General features: G+C 42.4%; 1 protein-coding gene across 1 annotated transcript in view; it reads right to left on the bottom strand.

Moving 5' to 3' along the window:
• Nucleotides 1–21,258, bottom strand: part of LOC126272875 (probable G-protein coupled receptor CG31760) — a 644,703-nt gene that overhangs the window by 249,505 nt on the left and 373,940 nt on the right. The window contains exon 4 of the mRNA XM_049976099.1: nt 18,625–18,825. Coding sequence (XP_049832056.1) covers nt 18,625–18,825 — 201 coding nt within the window. The remainder of the gene's footprint in view (nt 1–18,624; nt 18,826–21,258) is intronic.

The following is a 21,258-nucleotide window of genomic DNA, read 5'->3' as shown; positions in this document are numbered from 1 at the left end:
CATCATACACATCTATACCCGGGGCAGAATTCGAATCTGCGACCGTAGTGGGTGCGCTGTTCCAGACTGAAGCGCCTAGAACCGCTCGGTCACGCCGGCCGGCGTAGGGGAGGGAGTAGAAGGAATTGTTACAGAAGAATATGGAATTGTGACAAGGAATAAAAGAGGAGAAAGACTAATTAAGCTGGTAATAACGAATACCTTGTTTAAGAATCACAAGAAGAGGAGATATACTTTCAAAAAGGCCAGGTGATACGGGAAGATTTCAGTTATATTAGATCACGATCAGACAGCGATTCTGAAATCAGATTCTGGATTGTAAGGCGTACCCAGAAGCAAATATAGACTCAGATCACAATATAGTAGTTATGAAGAGTAGGCTCAAGTTTAAGTCATTAGACATGTAGAATCAATACGGAAGGAAGTGGGATACCGAAGTACTAAGTGTAAGTAGGCTGTTTAGGTTTTTATGTTGGTAACGTCACGTGGCGCTCTGTATGATAATCACTGACTATGATGTGTGCAGTTTTTGGCTGGTTTGCATTGTTGGAATTTGCTATTGTAGTGTTTGGCAGTTGGATGTGAACAGCGCGTAGTGAGAGTAAATTTGTAAGACTGGATGTCCTGAACTGATATATATATATATATATATATATATATATATATATATATATATATATATATATATATATATATATACGTTTGAACACTTATTTAGCTGGCAGTAGTGGCGCTCGCTGTAAGTGAGGTAAGTGATTTATGAAAGGTACAGGTAATTGTTAGTCAGGGCCATTCTATTGTAGGGAGTTTTGAAAGTACGGTTGCGTTGCGTTAAAAACTTTGTGTGACAGTTTGGTGTTGATCAGAATAAGTAAAGAGCGAAATGTCTGAGTACGTTCAGTTCTGCTCAGCTGTCTGAAAATCAAATAACGAAAGAGGTTTATCAGCACAGTTATTCAATAATTTTTCTAAGGGGATGTTTCATAAGTATTGACGAGATAGGCTTGAAGCTCTTCAAGGCTATGGATACAGCTATAAGGAATAGCTCAGTTGGCACTATAGTTGAAGACGAAAGGAAATCTCTAAAAAGAGCCTTCACAGTATATGTGGAGGAAAACATAGGTACAAAGAAGGTAACTGCGAGGAAACCATGGGTAACAGAAGAAATACTTCAGTTGATTGTTGAAAGGAGGAAATACATTAACGTTACGGGAAACTCAGGAATATAGAAGTATAAGTCACTGGGGAATGAAACATATAGGAAGTGCAGGAAAGCTAAGACGAAATGGGAACGGGAAAAGTGTGAAAAGACGAAGAAAGAAAGGATTGTCGGAAGGCCAGACTCAGCATACAGGAGAGTCAAAACAAACTTCGGTGACATTAAAATCAAGGAGTCGATCTAGAAGAGATAGGGGATCCATAATAAGAATCAGAATTTAAAAGAGATTTGGAGGACCTAAGCTCAAATAAGGCAGAAGGGATAGATTAAATTCCATCAGAATTTCTAAATTCATTGGGGGAAGTGGCAACAAAACACCTATTCAATTCCGAAGACGGCTAGAGCTGACAATTGCGAGAATTATCGCACAGTCAGCTTAACAGCTGATGCGTCGAAGTTGCTTACAGCAATAATATATAGAAAAATGGAAAAGACAATTGAAGATGCACTGTATGATGATCAGTTTGACTCTAGGAAAAGTAAAGGCACGAAAGAGGCAATTCTGACGTAGCGGTTACTAATGGAAGCAAGAGTAAAGATAAATCAAGTCACGTTCATAGGATTTGTCGACCTGGAAAAAGCGTTCCACAGTTTAAAATCGTGCAAGATGTTCGAAATTATGAAAAAAGTATGGATAAGCTATACGGAGAGACTGGTCATATGGAATATTTACAACTGCCAAGAGCGAATAATAAGAGAGGACGACCAAGAAGGAAATGCTCGTACTAAAATGGTGTAAGACAAGGATGTAGCCTATCGCCCTACTGTTCAATCTGTATATGGAGGAAGCAATGATGGAAATAAAAGAAAGGTTCAGGAGTGGAATTAAAACTCAAGGTGAAAATATATCGATGACACGATTCGCTGATGACAGTGCTCTCCTGAGTGAAAGTGAAGAAGAATTACATGATCTGCTAAATGGTATGAACAGTCTTATGAATACACAGTATAGATTGAGAGTAAATTGAATAGAGACGAAGGTAATGAGAAGTAGCAGAAATGAGAACAGTGAGAAACTTAATATCAGGATTCGTCGTCGCGAAGTAGATGAAGTTAAGGAATTCTGTTACCTAGGCAGTAAAATAACCAACGACGAACGGAGGAAGGAGGACATGATAAGCATTTACCGTCTAGACACGACGAAAAACTAAGCCGTCCCCTGGGCAGTGTAAAAAAAACCACAGAAAGTAAACAGAAACAATATCATCGACCAGGGCGATAACTGTGAAGGCTCTTCTACAAGAATGCTATGACAGAGTACGGTGCTCAACTGCGGAAATCGGACAGTTGTGAGATCCAAAAAAAAATAACAGTGGCCAGTTGTTTGTTTACTCAGTATTGCAACGTGCCTGATTTGGAATGCTACATAATGTGCCAGTTGGTGATGAGATATAATTGGCTACGGAAATTTAAATCAATCTGACACATTACAGTAAATATTGGCGTGAAGATGTCAGAAATACGCAACTCATTTGACAAAGTTAAACAAGGATTTATGTTGTAAACTATTGGAAGTGACAAACAAACAAAATATCCACGAATTAGAACAAATGTAAAATTACGCTAAGCAACACAATATCAACACTACGTTAAATAGTCCATCCCTAGAGACTATTTACATACTGCACCTTCTCTTCCCGTCGCAGTTCTCGTCTATCTTATTACTCTAACAAGTTAATATCGCTCGTTCCGATAATTCCTGCGACATTGTTTTGGGCTGAGGCAGCAGCTGTTGTGTGTCAATTCCTGTTTGAGTTTTCACTGCGTGACCCCTGCGATGGATTAGGTGGCCTCAATTACCCATATTTGCCACGTTGGATATTCCACTGATATTGTCCTTTGTATGTCCTGCTATTGCATTGCTATTTGTCCCTGCAATCCTGTTGATCCTGGCTCGAGTTCTCTTGCTTTCTCCAGGTTCCGCTTTGTCGGTGATTATAATTTCCTCGTCTTTTATTTTCGTATGACGGCTGGTTATTCCAATTGAAATTTGAATTTTCGTTTCGATTCGATCAATGTTTTCCCTCCATTCGACCATCGTCATTCCTCTCTGTCAAATCTGGACAGTTACGGTCATTAATTCTACTTCTTTCCCGCGAGTTGTGAATTTCATTCACGTACTCGAGATCGCACATCGCCCTCTTGAAAGCTTCGATTGAATCACTGCATCTACCGGTGAGCAGTTGCTGGTAACGTAAAGGTAATTTAATTTAGCAGTGCCTTACGCGTAATTTCCTTGTGGCTGTTCGGTTGATCCTACGATCGGTTGTTCTTGACCAGGGTTTCGAAGAATTTGACAGGACTGCGGAATCCTACGCTTCTAAGTCGTTTCCTAACATGGTCTCCTGTTTAATTCCCTCCTGCGTGTCTTGCGACCAGTATGTGCTAAGGAATGGGTCCTTAAATTCTCGGTAGGAGCGTCAACTCTCCGCAACTACATGCATGTGTTCTGCAATCGACCCTTCTAAGAAACCACAGATTAGCTGGAGCTTGTACTACAGTGGCCAAGACTCTGATAGCACGTGATCGTACTGTGCCATTCCGGAATTTCGATGAAATGTGTTGTTTCCCTCCCTGTAGAAGTGAAAATTCTGGATGGTTAGGAAAAGTTTGTGGTCGAAAGGTTGGACGTATCCGCCGTACGAATTTTCCCTCTCGTCTGCAGCGCGTAAATCGATCTATCCGTGTCCCAATGATCCTCGTGCACTGTTTTGGTATACCCTCGTGTTGTCAGATTCTGGTAATTACGTTTGTGACCTCCGTGGACGTGTACAATTCATTTTGGGCTTGGTCTTTGACATGCTGCCTGCCACCGACGGAGCATTTCCTATTACGCGTTCATCTGCAGGTGCAGCAAATTCCTGCTGCATTCACCTATGTGGAGTGATTGTGTCCTAGCGATTTGGAGAATCGCAAAACATTTTATTAACTTCTGTGACGCTCTCGACAGCGCTCTACCGGACGAGATTGTGTTTGAAATTGCGCGACCCCCTCACGTGCCTGCCGAACGTCCTTAGCTAACTCGTTTTGTTGCGTGGCGATTCGTATGCGCTGAAATTTAACTTCAGAGATTTAGGTTTGTTTGATTTCTATCTGCTCAGTTCACTTCGCAGTCTCACTCAGTTTTTACTGCATTTCTCGAACTATTCGTTTTCCTTGCTTTTGTAGAGTTTTAAGTGCCTTTTTTGTCTTACACTCCTCATTTCTTGCCAGCTTAACTTGTTATTTGGCTAGTAATGCGTCCTTTCGTGCTACATGCGTAATTCTGAAATGCCATGATAGTCTTTCAAGCTTACCGTTGAATCTATGTTTTATTCGCCCCTCCTGTACAATATATCCGTCGAGGAAACCCTATCTTTCATGTCATGACAAGTCGCACTGATTACATGCTACCCAGAGCGTAAGTCAAAACTAATTAAAAGTTGTATCGAATGGAATAAACAGTCTACTGGTTACTGAATATTCCATGAGAATAAATCGAAGAAAGACGGAAGTCACGAGAAATATCAGAAATAAGGACAGCGAGAAACTTAACATCATAATTTGTTATCAAGAACAAGATGACGCCAAGGAATTCTGTTACCCAGCAAAACAACCTATGATGGGTGGAGCAAGGAGAACATAAAAAGGAGACTTGTACCAGCAAAAGAGGCATTCCAGGTCAAGAAAAAACTACTAGTATCAAAAATACGCCTTAATTTGACGAAGAAATTCCTGAGAATGTACATCTGGAGTACAGCATTGTATGGTAGTGAAACATGGACTGTGGGAAAACCGGAACAGAAGAGAATCGAAGCATTTGAGATATGGTGCTAAAGACGAATGTTGAAAATTAGGTGAACTGATAAGATAAGGAATAAGGAGTTTCTACGGAGAATCGGAGAGAAAACAAATATGTGAAAAACACTGATAAGGAGAAGGCATAGGATGATAGAACATGTGTTAAGATATGATAGAATTAGTTCCATGTTACATGTGGGCCAAAACTGTAGAGGAAGACAGAGATTGGAATACATCCAGCAAATACTTGAGGACGTAGGTTACAAGTGCTACTCTGAGAAGAAGAGGTTAGCAGAGGAGAGGAATTCGTGGCGGGGTGCATCAAACCAGTCAGAAGAAAGTTGGGTTCAAAGTTAATACATGGTTGTCTCGGACGTTGTTACTTTCGCAGACCTTTAGGAGACGTCTCACTCAAATAGCTCCTCAGTTGGTAGTCCGAGACTAACAATGAATGCCACTCGTTCCCGTCCCCTATCAAGAAAGATTTTCGTACAGTACTGGGAAAACCTCCCCCGATGAACCATGGACCTTGCCGTTGGTGGGGAGGCTTGCGTGCCTCAGCGATACAGATAGCCGTACCGTAGGTGCAACCACAACGGAGGGGTATCTGTTGAGAGGCCAGACAAACATGTGGTTCCTGAAGAGGGGCAGCAGCCTTTTCAATAGTTGCAGGGGCAACAGTCTGGATGATAGACTGATCTGGCCTTGCAACATTAACCAAAACGGCCTTGCTGTGCTGGTACTGCGAACGGCTGAAAGCAAGGGGAAACTATAGCCGTAATTTTTCCCGAGGACATGCAGCTTTACTGTATGATTAAATGATGATGGCGTCCTATTGGGTAAAATATTCCGGGGATAAAATAGTCCCCCATTCGGATCTCCGAGCGGGGACTACTCAGGAGGATGTCGTTATCACGAGAAAGAAAACTGGCGTTCTACGATTAGGAGCATGGAATGTCAGATCACTTAATCGGGCAGGTAGGTTAGAAAATTTAAAAAGGGATAGGTTAAAGTTAGATAAAGTGGGAATTAGTGAAGTTCAGTGGCAGGAGGAACAAGACTTTTGGTCAGGTGAATACAGGGTTATATATACAAAATCAAATAGTGGTAAAGTGGGAGTAGGTTTAATAATGAATAAAAAAATAGGAATGCTGGTAAGCTACTACAAACAGCATAGTGAAAATATTATTGTGGCCAAGATAGACAGAAAGCCCATGCCTACTACAGTAGTACAAGTTTGTATGCCAACTAGCTCTGCAGATGACGAAGAAATTGAAGAAATGTATGATGAGATAAAGGAAATTATTCAGTTAGAGAAGGGAGACGAAAATTTAATAGTCATGGGTGACTGGAATTCATCAGTAGGAAAAGGGAGAGAAGGAAACATAATAGGTGATTATGGATTGGGGCTAAGAAATGAAAGAGGAAGCCGTCTGGTAGAATTTTACACACTTGGTTAGAGAATCATAAAAGAAGGTTCTATACATGGAAGAATCCTGGAGATACTAAAAGGTATCAAATAGATTATATAATGGTAAGACACAGATTTAGGAACCAAGTTTTCAATTGTAAGACATTTCCAGGGGCAGATGTGGACTCTGACCACAATCTCTTGGTTATGACCTGTAGATTAAAACTGAAGAAACTGCAAAAAGGTGGGAATTTAAGGAGATGGGATCTGGATAAGCTGAAAGAACCAGAGGTTGTACAGAGTTTCAAGGAGAGCATAAGCGAACAATTGACAGGAATGGGGGAAAAACACAGTAGAAGATGAATTGGTAGCTCTGAGGGACGAAGTAGTGAAGGCAGCAGAGGATAAAGTAGGTAAAAAGACGAGGGCTGCTACAAATCCTAGGGTAACAGAAGAAATATTGAATTTAATTGATGAAAGGGGAAAATATAAAAATGCAGTAAATGTAGCAGGCAAAAAGGAATACAAACGTCTCAAAAATGAGATCGACAGGAAGTGCAAAATGGCTAAGCAGGGATGGCTAGAGGACAAATGTAAAGATGTCGAAGCTTATCTCACTAGGGGTAAGATAGATACTGCCTACAGGAAAATTAAAGAGACCTTTGGAGAGAAGAGAACCACGTGTATGAATATCAAGAGCTCAGATGGCAACCCAGTTCTAAGCAAAGAAGGGAAGGCAGAAAGGTGGAGGGAGTATATAGAAGGTTTATACTAGGGCGATGTACTTGAGGACAATATTATGGAAATGGAAGACGATGTAGATGAAGACGAAATGGGAGATAAGATACTGCGTGAAGAGTTTGACAGAATACTGAAAGACCTGAGTCGCAACGGGGCCGCCGGAGTTGACAACATTCCATTAGAACTACTGACGGCCTTGGGAGAGCCAGTCATACCTTTACTCTACCAGATGGTGAGCAAGCTGTACGAGACAGGCGAAATACCCTCAGACTTCAAGAAGAATATAATAATTCCAATCCCAAAGAAAGCAGGTGCTGACAGATGTGGAAATTACCGAACTATCACTTTAATAAGTCACAGCTGCAAAATATTAACGCGAATTCTTTAGAGATGAATGGAAAAACTGGTAGATGCGGACCTCGGGGAGGATCAGTTTGGATTCCGTAGAAATGTTGGAACACGTGAGGCAATACGGACCTTACGACTTATTTTAGAAGAAAGATTAAGAAAAGGCAAACCTACGTTTCTAGCATTTGTAGACTTGGAAAAAGCTTTTGACAGTGTTGACAGGAATACTCTCTTTCAAATTCTGAAGAAGGCAGGGGTAAAGTACAGGGAGCGAAAGGCTATTTACAATTTGTACAGAAATCAGATGGCATTTGTAGGAGTCGAGGGACATGATAGGGAAACAGTTGTTGGGAAGGGAGTAAGACAGGATTGTAGCCCCTCCCCGATGTTCAAATTCGGAATAGGTGTTAAAATCCATGGAGAAAAAATAAAAACTTTGAGGTTCACCGATGACATTGTAATTCTGTCAGAGACGGCAAAGGACTTGGAAGAGCAGTTGAACGAAATGGACAGTGTCTTGAAAGGAGAATATAAGATGAACATCAACAAAAGCAAAACGAGGATACTGGAATGTAGTGAAATTAAATCGGGTGATGCTGAGGGAATTAGATTAGAAAATGACATATTAAAGTAGTAAAGGAGTTTTGCTATTTAGGAAGTAAAATAACTGATGATGGTCGAAGTAGACAGGATATAAAATGTAGACTGGCAATGGCAAGGAAATTGTTTCTGAAGAAGAGAAATTTGTTAACATCGAATATAGAAAGTATTTGTTCATAGTGTAGCCATGTATGAAAGTGAAACATGGACGATAAATAGTTTGACAAGAATAGAATAGAAGCTTTCGAAATGTGGTGTTGCAGAAGAATGCTGGAGATTAGATGGGTAGATCACGTAACTAATGAAGAAGTATTGAATAGGATTGGGGAGAAGAGTAGTTTGTGGCACAACTTGACGAGAACAAGGGATCGGTTGGTAGGACATGTTCTGAGGCATCAAGGGATCACCAATTTAGCTTGGAGGGCAGCGTGGAAGGTAAAAATCGTAGAGGGAGACCAAGAGATGAATACTCTAAACAGATTCTGAAGGATGTAGGTTGCAGTAGGTACTGGGAGATGAAGATGCTTTCACAGGATAGAGTAGCATGGAGAGCTGCATCAAACCAGTCTCAGGACTGAAGACTACAACAACAACACTGGGAAGTCAAATCGAGTCCTCGATGCAGCACTCAAACACAGTGATCGTATTGCTAATGAAGCAGACATGGAAACGAAACGAACATTTACAGTAACTATCTAAATGTCTCTAAAGACTTTATGTCCTGGGAAAAACGGTAAGTATTCAGGGTTATAAGAGGAACAATCATTCGGAGCAGCAGAGTCAAGTAAACAAGGGCTACAAAATTTACGCCTTGAGAGCCACGAACACCTCTTCATCTTTGATCCTGTGAAACATATCTCCTCTATCGAACAAGTGCTCATAGCTCTTCAGGTATGGATTTTAGACACATTTTTCCTATTTTGGTCCGTACCACTTCCTTCCAAAATATGGAAAGGAAAGTGTTTGGAGTACAAGAGCTTTGAAGGGCAGTATCGAAGATGAAGAAGTACTCGTAGTTGTTAATGTACCTACTTCAGAGTCCTTGCTGACTGGACATCTTTACTACTTTGATCATTCCTGCCATATCTCAGAATTTTGACGATACATCGTGGAGAGTCTTGTATAAATGTCAGTGTAAAAACAAGAACGGTCTATGATAGCAAGTATTTGTACTTGCGACGTTAACTATAGTGGTTCTTACATATTGTCATATTCTAATTTGCTGTTGTCTTTAAAGTGAGGATGTCACACTTAACCATATGTTTGTTTGTGTGTGTGTGTGTGTGTGTGTGTATGTGAGTGTGTGGTGGGCGGGTGGGTGGGTGCTTGTGTGGGTGTGTTTTGTCGATCATAACTTTCGAATACAGAGTGTAGAAGCGATCCATTTTCGAAAACATTCATCAGATTTCACGAGGTTATAATTCCGATAGATGAAGATAGGAATTGGGGATAAATATTTATGCATATAATTTCTAAATAACCTCCAATTTTACTATGGTATATGTCCTTGATGCATGCAGATACAATAGTGGGTTACTTTTTACAATTACGTACAAGATTAAAGTTTTCATTTAACTTTCGCAATGGTTCAGTGAACTGACAGCCAGACTCACGGTAAACATCCATATTGTAGTCAGACCAGTCGATACTTGTGCGAGCATCCCTGCAGTTGCTACATTCGCCGCTGTTGCTGTTGGACGTTGAAGACTACACTAACTCGGGGGAAAGCCAGTCACATGGAGAGAAACTTCCATAAACACAGCAAGAACAAGACAGCACATACCCCGATACCAGACGGCCAGGGAGGCCAGTGGATGATCGACCTGCGACAGGGAGTGCCCTTCCGTGTTGACGTGCTTTAGCTAACTTATCGAAATTTGTAATGCCTTGGTGCAGATATCACGTTGAAGTCAGTTGCAGAACGCATTGCATCTGGATATCTTACAAGATTATTTCGTTGTCCGAATTTTAGCCACTGACTATATTTTTCTTTTGTTACTGTTGTTTCATAATACTAGATACATTTCATGCACTTTGATGCGTTCTGGATAGAGCTCATTTGCGTTTTGTAGTAAAATTGCGGTACCCAGCAAATATTTCAGTGGCCTGACAGATTGTTCCGCTTCCACGACACAGCCTGACACTGCAGCAAGATCTTTCCTTATCAGTAAAAATAATACAATGTCACGATTGTTGGGTCAAGTAAAGGTAAACACTCATGAATCCATTATACATGGGTGTATATTTTCTACTTTTCTATTCATTTAAGCTTTATACTACTATTACGAGACAAGACGTTGATACTAGAGTAGTCAAATATTAACATTATTTCCGTCTCCTCCGAATACGTTTTCGTCACTGTGTCTACGTCGTTGTGCAATGGCACCTTAGCAGCATCGAAATTTGTTCGTTGCACATTTTTAATTTGATTTTCCCATCTTCGAAATTACCATTTTTGACTACGTTGCGGGGATTTGAAAATGGGTCTCTGCCCGAAACTAGTCATCGAGTCAATTAACAAAAGTAAGATTTGGAAATCTGGACTGGATTTCCGTTGTACAGATTAACAGAAGTTGCTGACCCACAGCTACTCCAGCATGCTGGAAGCCCTAAAACCAAGTTGTTAGAACCTCAAAAGCAATGTAGTTTAACCTCGCATGTGTCAAACGTCTAAGTGCTTCCAGTCACCCACAGAATGATACATCACGATCTCCAAAAGTAGTCTGGTTAAAGTCAGCACAAATCAGTTCAGTTGATCGACGCACAGGAAGTCAGTTAAAGCATGACGTATTACAACAGTTACGTCATGAAATCGGTTACATCGGTACCTTACCGCGGGGGGAAGCTGTGTGAGTTTAATTTTTTGATACCTCAGAGGGATTCAACGTCTTGTATCTCGTACGTTGGTGTGTCCTGTTTCATTACTTTGTGATTGAACACTGCCTCTATGACGGAATTGCGACTCCAAGATTGAGGTACAGACTAGGACGGCACCCTATGTCCTCGCGTGTCGAGTTGGATGGACGGTACAAGGTTCAGACGACATCACGAAGAGGTGTGAGCGATAGCCGTATATGTGCTCTCTTCATGGATTTCGACTTGGTTGACCTATTATTGGTCACAATTTTACACTTTCACTCTCTGCGTTCGCTGCTTCTTTCTGTGCAACCTTGTTCAGGAAAACTACATTTTCTTCAGTCTGAATAGCTGGCAGCACTTCAATAAGCTTAATACATGGGACGTTCAAGTAACATTCCTGTAATGTTTGAATATAGTATTAATGGTGGTGCTTGACTATATCACGTCAATAAAATACCTAATCGAAAATTCGCGTGACTATATCACGTCAATAACACACGTAATCATAATGTAGCGAAACCAGATGAAATTCAACGGGTACACAAATTCAGTTTTAGGGAAGGTGAATTGGGAAGCACTGTATTTTACAAGAGTTTTGGAAAAGTATAGAATCTCTATAAAGCATTACACCACTACGCAGTGGTGAGGAACTCCAACAAGGTCATTGTAAAGGAAGAGACCCGAAAAGTTCAGAAATTCTGTGCAAGATTTGTAGCCCTGTGGTTCGACTAGGATGGGAGTCCGTTGTGAGCTTGGATTCCTTCGGAAAGAAGGAGATGTTTTCGCAGAACGCTAACGGACAAGTGTAGGGTACTAGCAATTGCGAGTGACTGCAGAGAATTTCAGCTGCCTTCGACTATCGCTTCGCGTAACGAGCCTAAGGACAAAATAAGTGAACTACGCATAGAAGTATATTAGATGCCCTTTATCCCTTGTTTCGTTTGCGAATGGTCCAAAGCAATGTCCGCCAAGCAGTATACGTTGGCTTTCGTAGTTAATCTATCACGGTGTACCATCATACACCACCATCAGTATCTCTCTCGGCTCAATACCCTATTTCATTTCTTTATTTTGTGGCCTATGTTTACTTAGGTGTATGGTCTCCTTTGATTGGTGGCCAAGCGAGGCGGCGCAGTTGATAGCACACTGGACTCCGTACTGGAGGACGATGGTTCCAATCGGCGTCCGACCATTCAGATTTAGGTTTCGTGACCTCCCTAAATCATTCAAGCAATCTCCGGGATGGTTTCCTTGGAAGGTCCGGTCAATTTCTTTGCCCATTTTTGAAACAACCTGAGGTCGTGCTCTTTCCCTAATGACCTCTATGTTGGCAGGAAGGTAAGCCATTGCCTTCCTTATTGCTTACTTCCCTTGACTAACCGAGTGTTGGCCACCCGCTCAGTGGTAATTTCTACTGTCCAGGCATTTTTGTGACATACTCAAGTGTCTTTTTTACCATATCCTAAGTGCAAGTTCCTTTGTCAAGATGTTAGTGGCCTTTATGAAAATACTCGCATTTATTATCTCATACCTCGAGGAAAATGATCTGTTGGTACACATTCAGCAAGGAATCAGAAAATATCGTTCATGTGAAACATAACTAGCTCTTTATCCACACGAACAAAATAGTTCTAATTCAAGAGATCTGAAACTGATCCCATATTTCCAGATTTCCAAAAGGCTTTTGATACCGTGCATCACAAGCGGCTTATAATCAAGTTTTGTGCTTATGGAGTATCGTGTCAGTTGTGCTGTTTCCTCACAAAAAGATCACAGACGGAACGTCGTCTAGTGAAACAGAAATGGTATCTGGCGTTCCTCAAGGAAGTATGATAGGCCCTCTGCGGTTCTTAAATATATTAACGATTTAGGGGGAAATCTCAGCAACCCTCTTGACTGTTTGCTGAAGGAGCTGTCATTTACCGTCTTGTAAAGTCATCAGATCTCTGTGTGGTGTGAAAAGTGGAAATTTACCCCAAACATTGAAAATTGTGAGATGATCCACACGAGTACCAAAAGGAATCCATTAAATCCAGATTTCGCGATAACTCACACAAATCTGAAGGATGCCATTTCAACTAAATACCCAGCAATTAAATTTACGAGGAAGTTGAAATGCAACGATCACATGGTAATGTTGGGGGGGGGGGGGGGGGGGGGAAAGATAAACCAAAGACTGCCTGTACGCTTGTTCACACACTGCTTGAATACTGCTCAATGGTGTGGGATCCGTACCAGATAGGGTTGATAGAACAGATAGAGAACATCCAAAGGAGAGCAGCGCGCTTCGTTACAGAATCATTTAGTAATCGCGAAAGCGTTACGGAGATGATAGATAAACTCCAGTGGAAGACTCAGCAGGAGAGACGCTCAGTAGCTCGGTACGGGCTTTTGTTAAAGTTTCGAGAACATACCTTCACCGAAGAGTCAAGCAGTATATTGCTCCCTTCTACGTATATCTCGCGAAGAGACCATGAGGATAAAATCAGAGAGATTAGAGCCTACACAGAAGCATACCGACAATCCTTCTTTCCACGAACAATACGAGACTGGAATAGAGGGGAGAACAGATAGAGGTACTCAAGGTACCCTCCACCACACACCGTCAGGTTGATTGCGGAGTGTAGATGTAGATGTTATTGACAGAACACTGCAAAAATTCAACGTGAGTGCTAAACAGACTGCTTAGAGTACGCTTGTCCGACCTCTGCTATAGTACTGCTGTGGATTACGAGATCGTTGCCAGATGGGATCGACGGAGTACTTCGGAAAAGTTCAGAGTCGGCCAGCTGATACTGTATTACCTCCAAATGAGGAAAATTTCGCTCACCAGCTTTCTCCTCTGAATTTGAAAATACTGTGTTTCATTGTCACCAACATACTACCGAGAAAATATCATCGTACTAAAATAAGAGAAATCGGAGCTCGTACAGAATGATTGAAGTGTTCGTTTTAGCCACGCTCTGTTAGAGAGGGGGATGGTAGAGAAATAGTCTTAGGATGATCAAAATATCCACGGGTGTACTGCCGGTCTATAGTGTCCAACGGGCACAATATTTCGGCGATCAAACAAGTCACCATCATCAGGTGAACTGATGGACTGAGCTCCTGTAAACGTGCCGGGACGGAGATCCGTACGCTATGGCTGGGTTCGGTCGCGGCGGTGGCCGATTTAAATACCCTCCGCCCGCGGCGCGCTCCCTCCGCCGTCCGCCCCCCGCTCCACGGTCGCGCGGTGGAACAGATTGCGACGGCGTCTGAGATGACGTCGGTGTGATGGCTCTGTCTGCCGTGGTCGTCACAACTATACGTTTGCTCGATTTACTCTTGATTAACCCAATCGCTGGTTCCCATGCCTTGCTAAGATTATAGCCACAGTCACGGTTTATGAGGTCGTCATTGGTGCGAATTTCGATGGCCTCTCTAACAACGCTGTCCCAGTATCTCGACGTCTGTACCAGAATCCTCGTGCGGTCATACTCCATAGCGTGATTTTCCGAAAAACAATGTTCAGCGACCGCCGACTTGCTCGGATACATCAGTCGAGTGTGCCTCTGGTATTCACGGCATCGATCCTCGACGCGACGTTCCCTCTGAGCAGCCATAGCGTACGGATCTCCGTTCCGGCACGTTCACAGGAGCTCAGTCCGTCAGTTCACCTGATGATGGCGACATGTTTGATCGCCGAAATATTTTGTCCGTTGGACACTATAGACCGGCAGTACACCCGTGGATATTTTGATTATCAAATACGCCGGGATAAACTCAAGAATCAGACTTAGGATGGTTCGAGGAACTATCTGCCATTTGGTTATACGTGATCTACAGAGTATTCATGTAGATGAAGATTTACATGTCGACGTGATTGAGTCTGTGACAGACTCGAATTCAAGCTGAACTGTGACATCCCCGTCCGTCCTTAATCCACCTACTGCGACTATGACGACAAGGTCGAATGACGCCCGTAATAGGAGAAGAATCAGACGCTTTAGGATCAGTGAAGGCTGTATGTAGAGTCTTGTGTGCTCGGTTCGAAGCCATATTTCTGCGAAGACGTGCGCACTTTCTACAACGTTAGTTAAATGGTGGTAGCAATTTATAACGTTTTCACAAACGTAGCGGAATTTCTGAAGACTGGCTGGTCGTAACATTACACGCTTCCCTGCTAAAAAGACAACCAGTAGCGAAAGGTTCAATGCTTGTCCTGACCAATTTCTATCTGGACAGTATGAATCCAAACTCTTTCGCATCTTCCTATTTTGATATTGATTATTAATTTTAAACATTTCCGTTTTTATTTCGTTTTCACTTTCCAAATACGAGAGCTCCAACTACGTTAAAACACCAGCTTCATCGTAGGTGCATGTACAGCTTAATATAGTGAAAAATTGACATACTGTGGGAAATCAGTGTGACTTTGTAAACGTACATATCATAGTCTGGTACGTAAATGATTGGAGATGGAAGGTTGGAAGTCCATCAGAGTTCCTTAGAGTTGTCCACGTTCATTTTTGTTACCAGGCCTGGTAAGGTAGATAAGGCTGATATTGAGTAATCACTGCGAATGGCAAGAGGATGGCACGTATTTGTAAGGGACAGCGTTTTCAACACATCACAGAGATACAAAAGAGCATCATTACAGATCTCTATTTGATAGGCTGGTCAAAGGATGCAATATGCAGATTTATGGGACTCTTGGTTAAAACAGTAATACGACGTTTCACTGCATCACAGCATGAGTACAGGGATACTCATCATCGAGTTTCCTGTTGAACATGCATGACCACCAGAATGGAGGATCGCCTCATTGTGTACGTATCACAATGTAACCACTTGCGCATCTGTGCCTCCCATCAGAGTAAAAGATATGTACACTATGCAACAATCTGCAACATCCCGCAACAGTGGTAGAGATTATTAGCAGCCGGACTAGAGAATCATCGACCTTGCGTAGGCTGCAGTTAACGTAAAAACGCAATCGGCTGCGTTCTGAGTGGTAGTGTGAGCACATAGAATGGACTGCTGATAAACGGCATCGCACTGTGTTCAGCGAAGAATAGCTGTTCCGCACAACACTGGACGACCATAGTTGGCGACTATGAGGAGAGATTCCATTCTTGCAATATTTTGGAGATGGACAGTGGTGTTACTACTGTCATCATCGAGTGGAGAGTCATCGGGTATGACTTCACGTCATTGCCGGTAGTCGTTGATGAAACTGACATCACAACGGTGTCACCGACATCCTGTGTCCTTACGTTTTACCTCTCATACAACTCTATCGTGATGCCATATTTCAACATGACAATGCTCGTCCCATACAACCCGCAGTTCTATGAACCATGCGTGAGGTAGGGACAGAGAGATTATGAGGTACTCCCGTAGACAGAAAAATCCTAAATCCGACCCTGATGGAATGTGCCTAGGGCCAACTTCGACGTCAATTCCATCCCAGTGCCAGTGTAAATCATCTAAAGTACAAGTTACAACAACTGCTGGCCAGCTTGCCTCAGAGAAGCTACAAGGGGTTTAGGATATAGAGATCAGTATATGGTTCGACAACAGCGGGAGTGTGATATCATACTGATAAGTGGGCTCACACTGCCAAGATACTGGTATTTCTAAATTTAACGCGAGATTGTGATCACGCAAATAACCTCTCGTACCCTCTGAAGCTTCATATCGTTTATCACTCTCCTAATGGAAGCTTAACTTTTTTTGTCATTTTCTAAACATTCATGGTGGTGTCTGTTTGTTCTATATCGTGACTCCCTACCACTTTCGCGCAACGACGCTCTGAGCGTGTTTTTAGGGAATTAATTAGTTTGAACCTGGGACCTGTTGCTGGTAAGACCACACATGACTTGTAGAATTCAGAAGAGTTCAGTGAGACTAGCGATGATATAACCAAATAATTATCTCAGCGTGAGCTCCACTGCACTCCCTGTAAAAGAATCTTAATAATAACTAAATTTAGTGGAAGGGGTTCAAGGCTTTCCTATTTTTAGTTCGCTGGTACAATAACGTCGAAAAAGCAGTTAAGTTTAGCATTGGAAATTTATTCTAATCACACAACATCGTTTCTAAATTGCACTATTGATAAAAGGAAATGTTTCAATACAGGATGGTAAGCACCAACTGCGCTCAACAAAAATGTGAACGAATATTCCCTGAGTGGGTTTCCAAGTTCTACAATGGATCGAAGGATGACCTATGCCATATCACATCTATAATCTAGGTTTAAATTAAGTTTCACAAAAGAGAAAACTATAAAAATGGTCTACAGTCACCCTCAATTATCTTTAATTACTTATCTAACTTGTTGTAAATTACAGTGGCTGATGTGGCTTCTCAATAGTTATAACAGAGAAATCATCGCGTTTCAGATTTTTACTTCAAGTGGCAAATGTGAACACCATGAGTTTTAATTAACGATCGACACTAGTATTACGCAAAAAGGGGGGAGTAACAGATGAGACTTCTGCAGTTCTGAGTGAAGTCTTATGCACTCAAAAATGCAGCATCGCGTGCGTTCATTACCTTGTCGGTGTTTAGGCAGCGTCAGGGCAGCAGCCGGCGCAGCACAGCTCAGCTCACTTCGCCATCTCGGAAGCAACTCTCTCCTAACTTCTCCTTAGTACAATTTACCGAAGTTGGTTTAGAAAAACTATCTGGCTCTGTTTTCATCTGACCAATCAGGGTCTCGATGTTAACCTTAAGCTCCGAGTACAAAACTTCTGTCTATCCAATGAGAAACGATATACTTTTCGTGGTGGGGCAATGTTTTTAAAGTTTGCTACGTAACAGAGACGATAAAAAGTCTCACGCTAAAACCTGCAGCTGGTGTGGTCCTTTTAGCGTTATCGTAAGAGCTATATTGTTCTCCTGGAGTGCTCTATCTTTTAACATGGGGTGTGGGGTGGTCCTTGACATACCTGAGACGTGAAAAAGTCTCACGCTAAAACTTGCGGGTGGTAGTGGCCCTTTTTGTGTTATCGTAAGATCTATACTGTTTTTCTGGAGGGCTCTAGCTTTCAACATTGGCTGGGGGGTGGTCCTTGACGTAACAGAGACGCAAAGAAGTCTCACGCTAAAACGTGCGGGTGGTAGTCTTAGAGGTAGACTACCGACGTGGGTGTCCAGTCCGTCTCTTATTGTAGGGCCTTCCAGCTTAACATGGTTCTGCTCTCGGCTTCTGTTCTCGTTTCTCCCCTCGGAAATGCGTCTGCCTCACGGTGGGAAGGTACGACATGCATTTAGGTATTCTTGTATTAGTCTGTGGTATTCCATTTGCTCACTCGTTACTCGTATTACTTTGGTTAATTTAATGTCGCGATTTATTCCGAGCTATATGACATACTGTTGGATTTGCTTATAATGTCAGGGTTTTCATGGAAGGTGTTGGATTTGTCCGACACCTTACAAAATAACCTCAAGTACCCTCTGAAGCTTCATATCGTTCATCACTCTTCTAATGGAAGCTTAACTTTTTTCTCAGGCAGCGTAACAAAGACCTTCTACTCCACCTTCCTCAGAGACATTCGAGGTCAGAAATAAGACAGGTCTTAGTGTTGAGAATCTCGAAAATTCGAGTCTGGTAGTGGCCCAAAGGTGTAATGTATCCGTTTCGCCTAGTAATGAAGAGGCACGCGGTGGAGCGACTGACCTTGACGTTGCCGTACTTCCACGTGAAGAGCACGACGACGGGCAGGCAGCAGATGACGACGCACGAGAGCACCAAGATGGCAGTACGCATCACCCAGTTGAGCGACACGACGCACGGCCTGTCGTCCACACACGCGTCGCAGCCCTCGGCGCACGCCAGGCACTCAAAGCTGCCCTCGGCGCTGTACAGGTTCTGCCGGCCCTGCGGGAGACAACCAGCACACGGGCGGTGGTCACTGTGTCCAGCACAGAACTAGATAGTAACACCTGCTGCGGAATAAAACAGAAGCTTCAGCAGTATAGAAAAGTTTTCTCACTCAGTAGCACAGAGAGGAGGAGGTATACTTGGAAAAGGCCGGGAGATACGGGAATATTCCAATTAGATTACATCATGATCCGACAGAGATTCCGAAATCAGATACTGGATTGTAAGGCGTACTCAGGAGCAGATATAGACTCAGATCACAATATAGTAGTGATGAAGAGTAGGCTGAAGTTCAAGACATCAGTCAGGAAGAATCAATACGCAAAGAAGTGGGATACGGGAGTTCCAAGGAATGACGAGATACGTTTGAAGTTCTCTAACGCTATAGACACAGCAATAAGGAATAGCGCAGTAGGCAGCACAGTTGAAGAGGAATGGACATCTCTAAACAGGGCCATCACAGAAGTTGGGAAGGAAAACATAGGTACAAAGAAGGTAGCTGCGAAGAAACCATGGGTAACAGAAGAAATACTTCAGTTGATTGAAGAAAGGAGGAAGTACAAACACGTTCCGGGAAAATCAGGAATACAGATATACAAGTCACTGAGGAATGAAATAAATAGGAAGTGCAGGGAAGCTAAGACGAAATGGCTGCAGTAAAAATGTGAAGACATCGAAAAAGATATGATTGTCGGAAGGACAGACTCAGCATACAGGAAAGTCAAAACGACCTTTGATGACATTAAAAGCAACGGTGGTAACATTAAGAGTGCAACGGGAATTCCACTGTTAAATGCAGAGGAGAGAGCAGATGGGTGGAAAGAATACATTGAAAGCCTCTATGAGGGGAAAGATTTGTCTCATGTGATAGAAGAAGAAACAGGAGTCGATTTAGAAGAGATTGGGAATCCAGTATTAGAATCGGAATTTAAAAGTGCTTTGGAGGACTTACGGTCAAATAAGGCAGAAGGGATAGATAACATTCCATCAGAATTTCTAAAATCATTAGGGGAAGTGGCAACAAAACGACTATTCACGTTGGTGTGTAGAATATATGAGTCTGGCGACATACCATCTGACTTTCGGAAAAGCATCATCCACACAATTTCGAAGACGGCAAGAGCTGACAAGTACGAGGATTATCGCACAATCAGCTTAACAGCTCATGCATCGAAGAGTGGACGATCAAGAACGAAGTGCTCGTATTAAGATGGGTGTAAGACAAGGCTGTAGCCTTTCGCCCCTACTCTTCAATCTGTACATCGAGGAAGCAATGATGGAAATAAAAGAAAGGTTCAGGAGTGGAATTAAAATACAAGGTGAAAGGATATCAATGATAGATTCGCTGATGACATTGCTATCCTGAGTGAAAGTGAAGAAGAATTAAACGATCTGCTGAACGGAATGAACAGTCTAATGAGTACACCGTATGGTTTGAGAGTAAACCGGAGAAAGACGAATGTAATGAGTAGTAGAAATGAGAACAACGAGAAACTTAACATCAGGATTGATGGTCACGAAGTCAATGAAGTTAAGGAATTCTGCTACCTAGGCAGTAAAATAACCAATGACGGACGGAGCAAGGAGGACATCAAAAGCAGATTTGCTATGGGAAAAAAGGCATTTCTGGCCAAGAGAAGTCTACTAATATCAAATGCCGGCATTAATTTGAGGAAGAAATTTCTGAAGATGTACGTCTAGAGTACAGCATTGTATGGTAGTGAAACATGGACTATGGGAAAACCAGAACAGAAGAGAATCGAAGCATTTGAGATGTGGTGCTATAGACGAATGTTGAAAATTAGGTGGACTGATAAGGTAAAGAATGAGGAGGTTCTACGCAGAATCGGAGAGGAAAGGAATATGTCGCAAACATTGATAAGGAGAAGGGACAGGATGATAGGACATCTGCTAAGACATGACTTCCATGGTACTAGAGGGAGCTGTAGAGGGCAAAAACTGTAGAGGAAGACAGAGATTGGAATACGTCAAGCAAATAATTGAGGACGTAGGTTGCTAGTGCTACTCTGAGATGAAGAGGTTAGCACAGGAAAGGAATTCGTGGCGGGCCGCATGAAACCAATCAGTAGACTGATGACCAGAAAAAAAAAGCACAGAGACATGGGTAGCCACTAGGACACAAGTCTCTTCTCGGGCGCTCAAATCTATTTAGTGCACTTGTCTCTTAGCAGTCCTTTGAAGATAAAGGGTTCCTGGCGCGCCGCTTAGAAACCGGGAGCAATATAATACACAGAGGACTCTCAGCGCGTACAGCTTTGCAGAGCGGTCCGCCGTCCGTTCGTGAGACATTCGTCGTCGTCCTGTGCTACGGTGTACTTTAGTGGTAACATAGCCTCTGCTGTGGTGAACATGTCGCAAATATGGTCCGAATTTGGGTAACCTCGTATCTTTTCTTTTCACTTAAGGCAG

The sequence above is a fragment of the Schistocerca gregaria genome, chromosome 5 (genome assembly GCF_023897955.1).
Source record: "Schistocerca gregaria isolate iqSchGreg1 chromosome 5, iqSchGreg1.2, whole genome shotgun sequence".
Taxonomy (NCBI): domain Eukaryota; kingdom Metazoa; phylum Arthropoda; class Insecta; order Orthoptera; family Acrididae; genus Schistocerca; species Schistocerca gregaria.
Note: the sequence above shows the minus strand (reverse complement) of the source record. Positions and strands in the feature narration are given on the sequence as shown.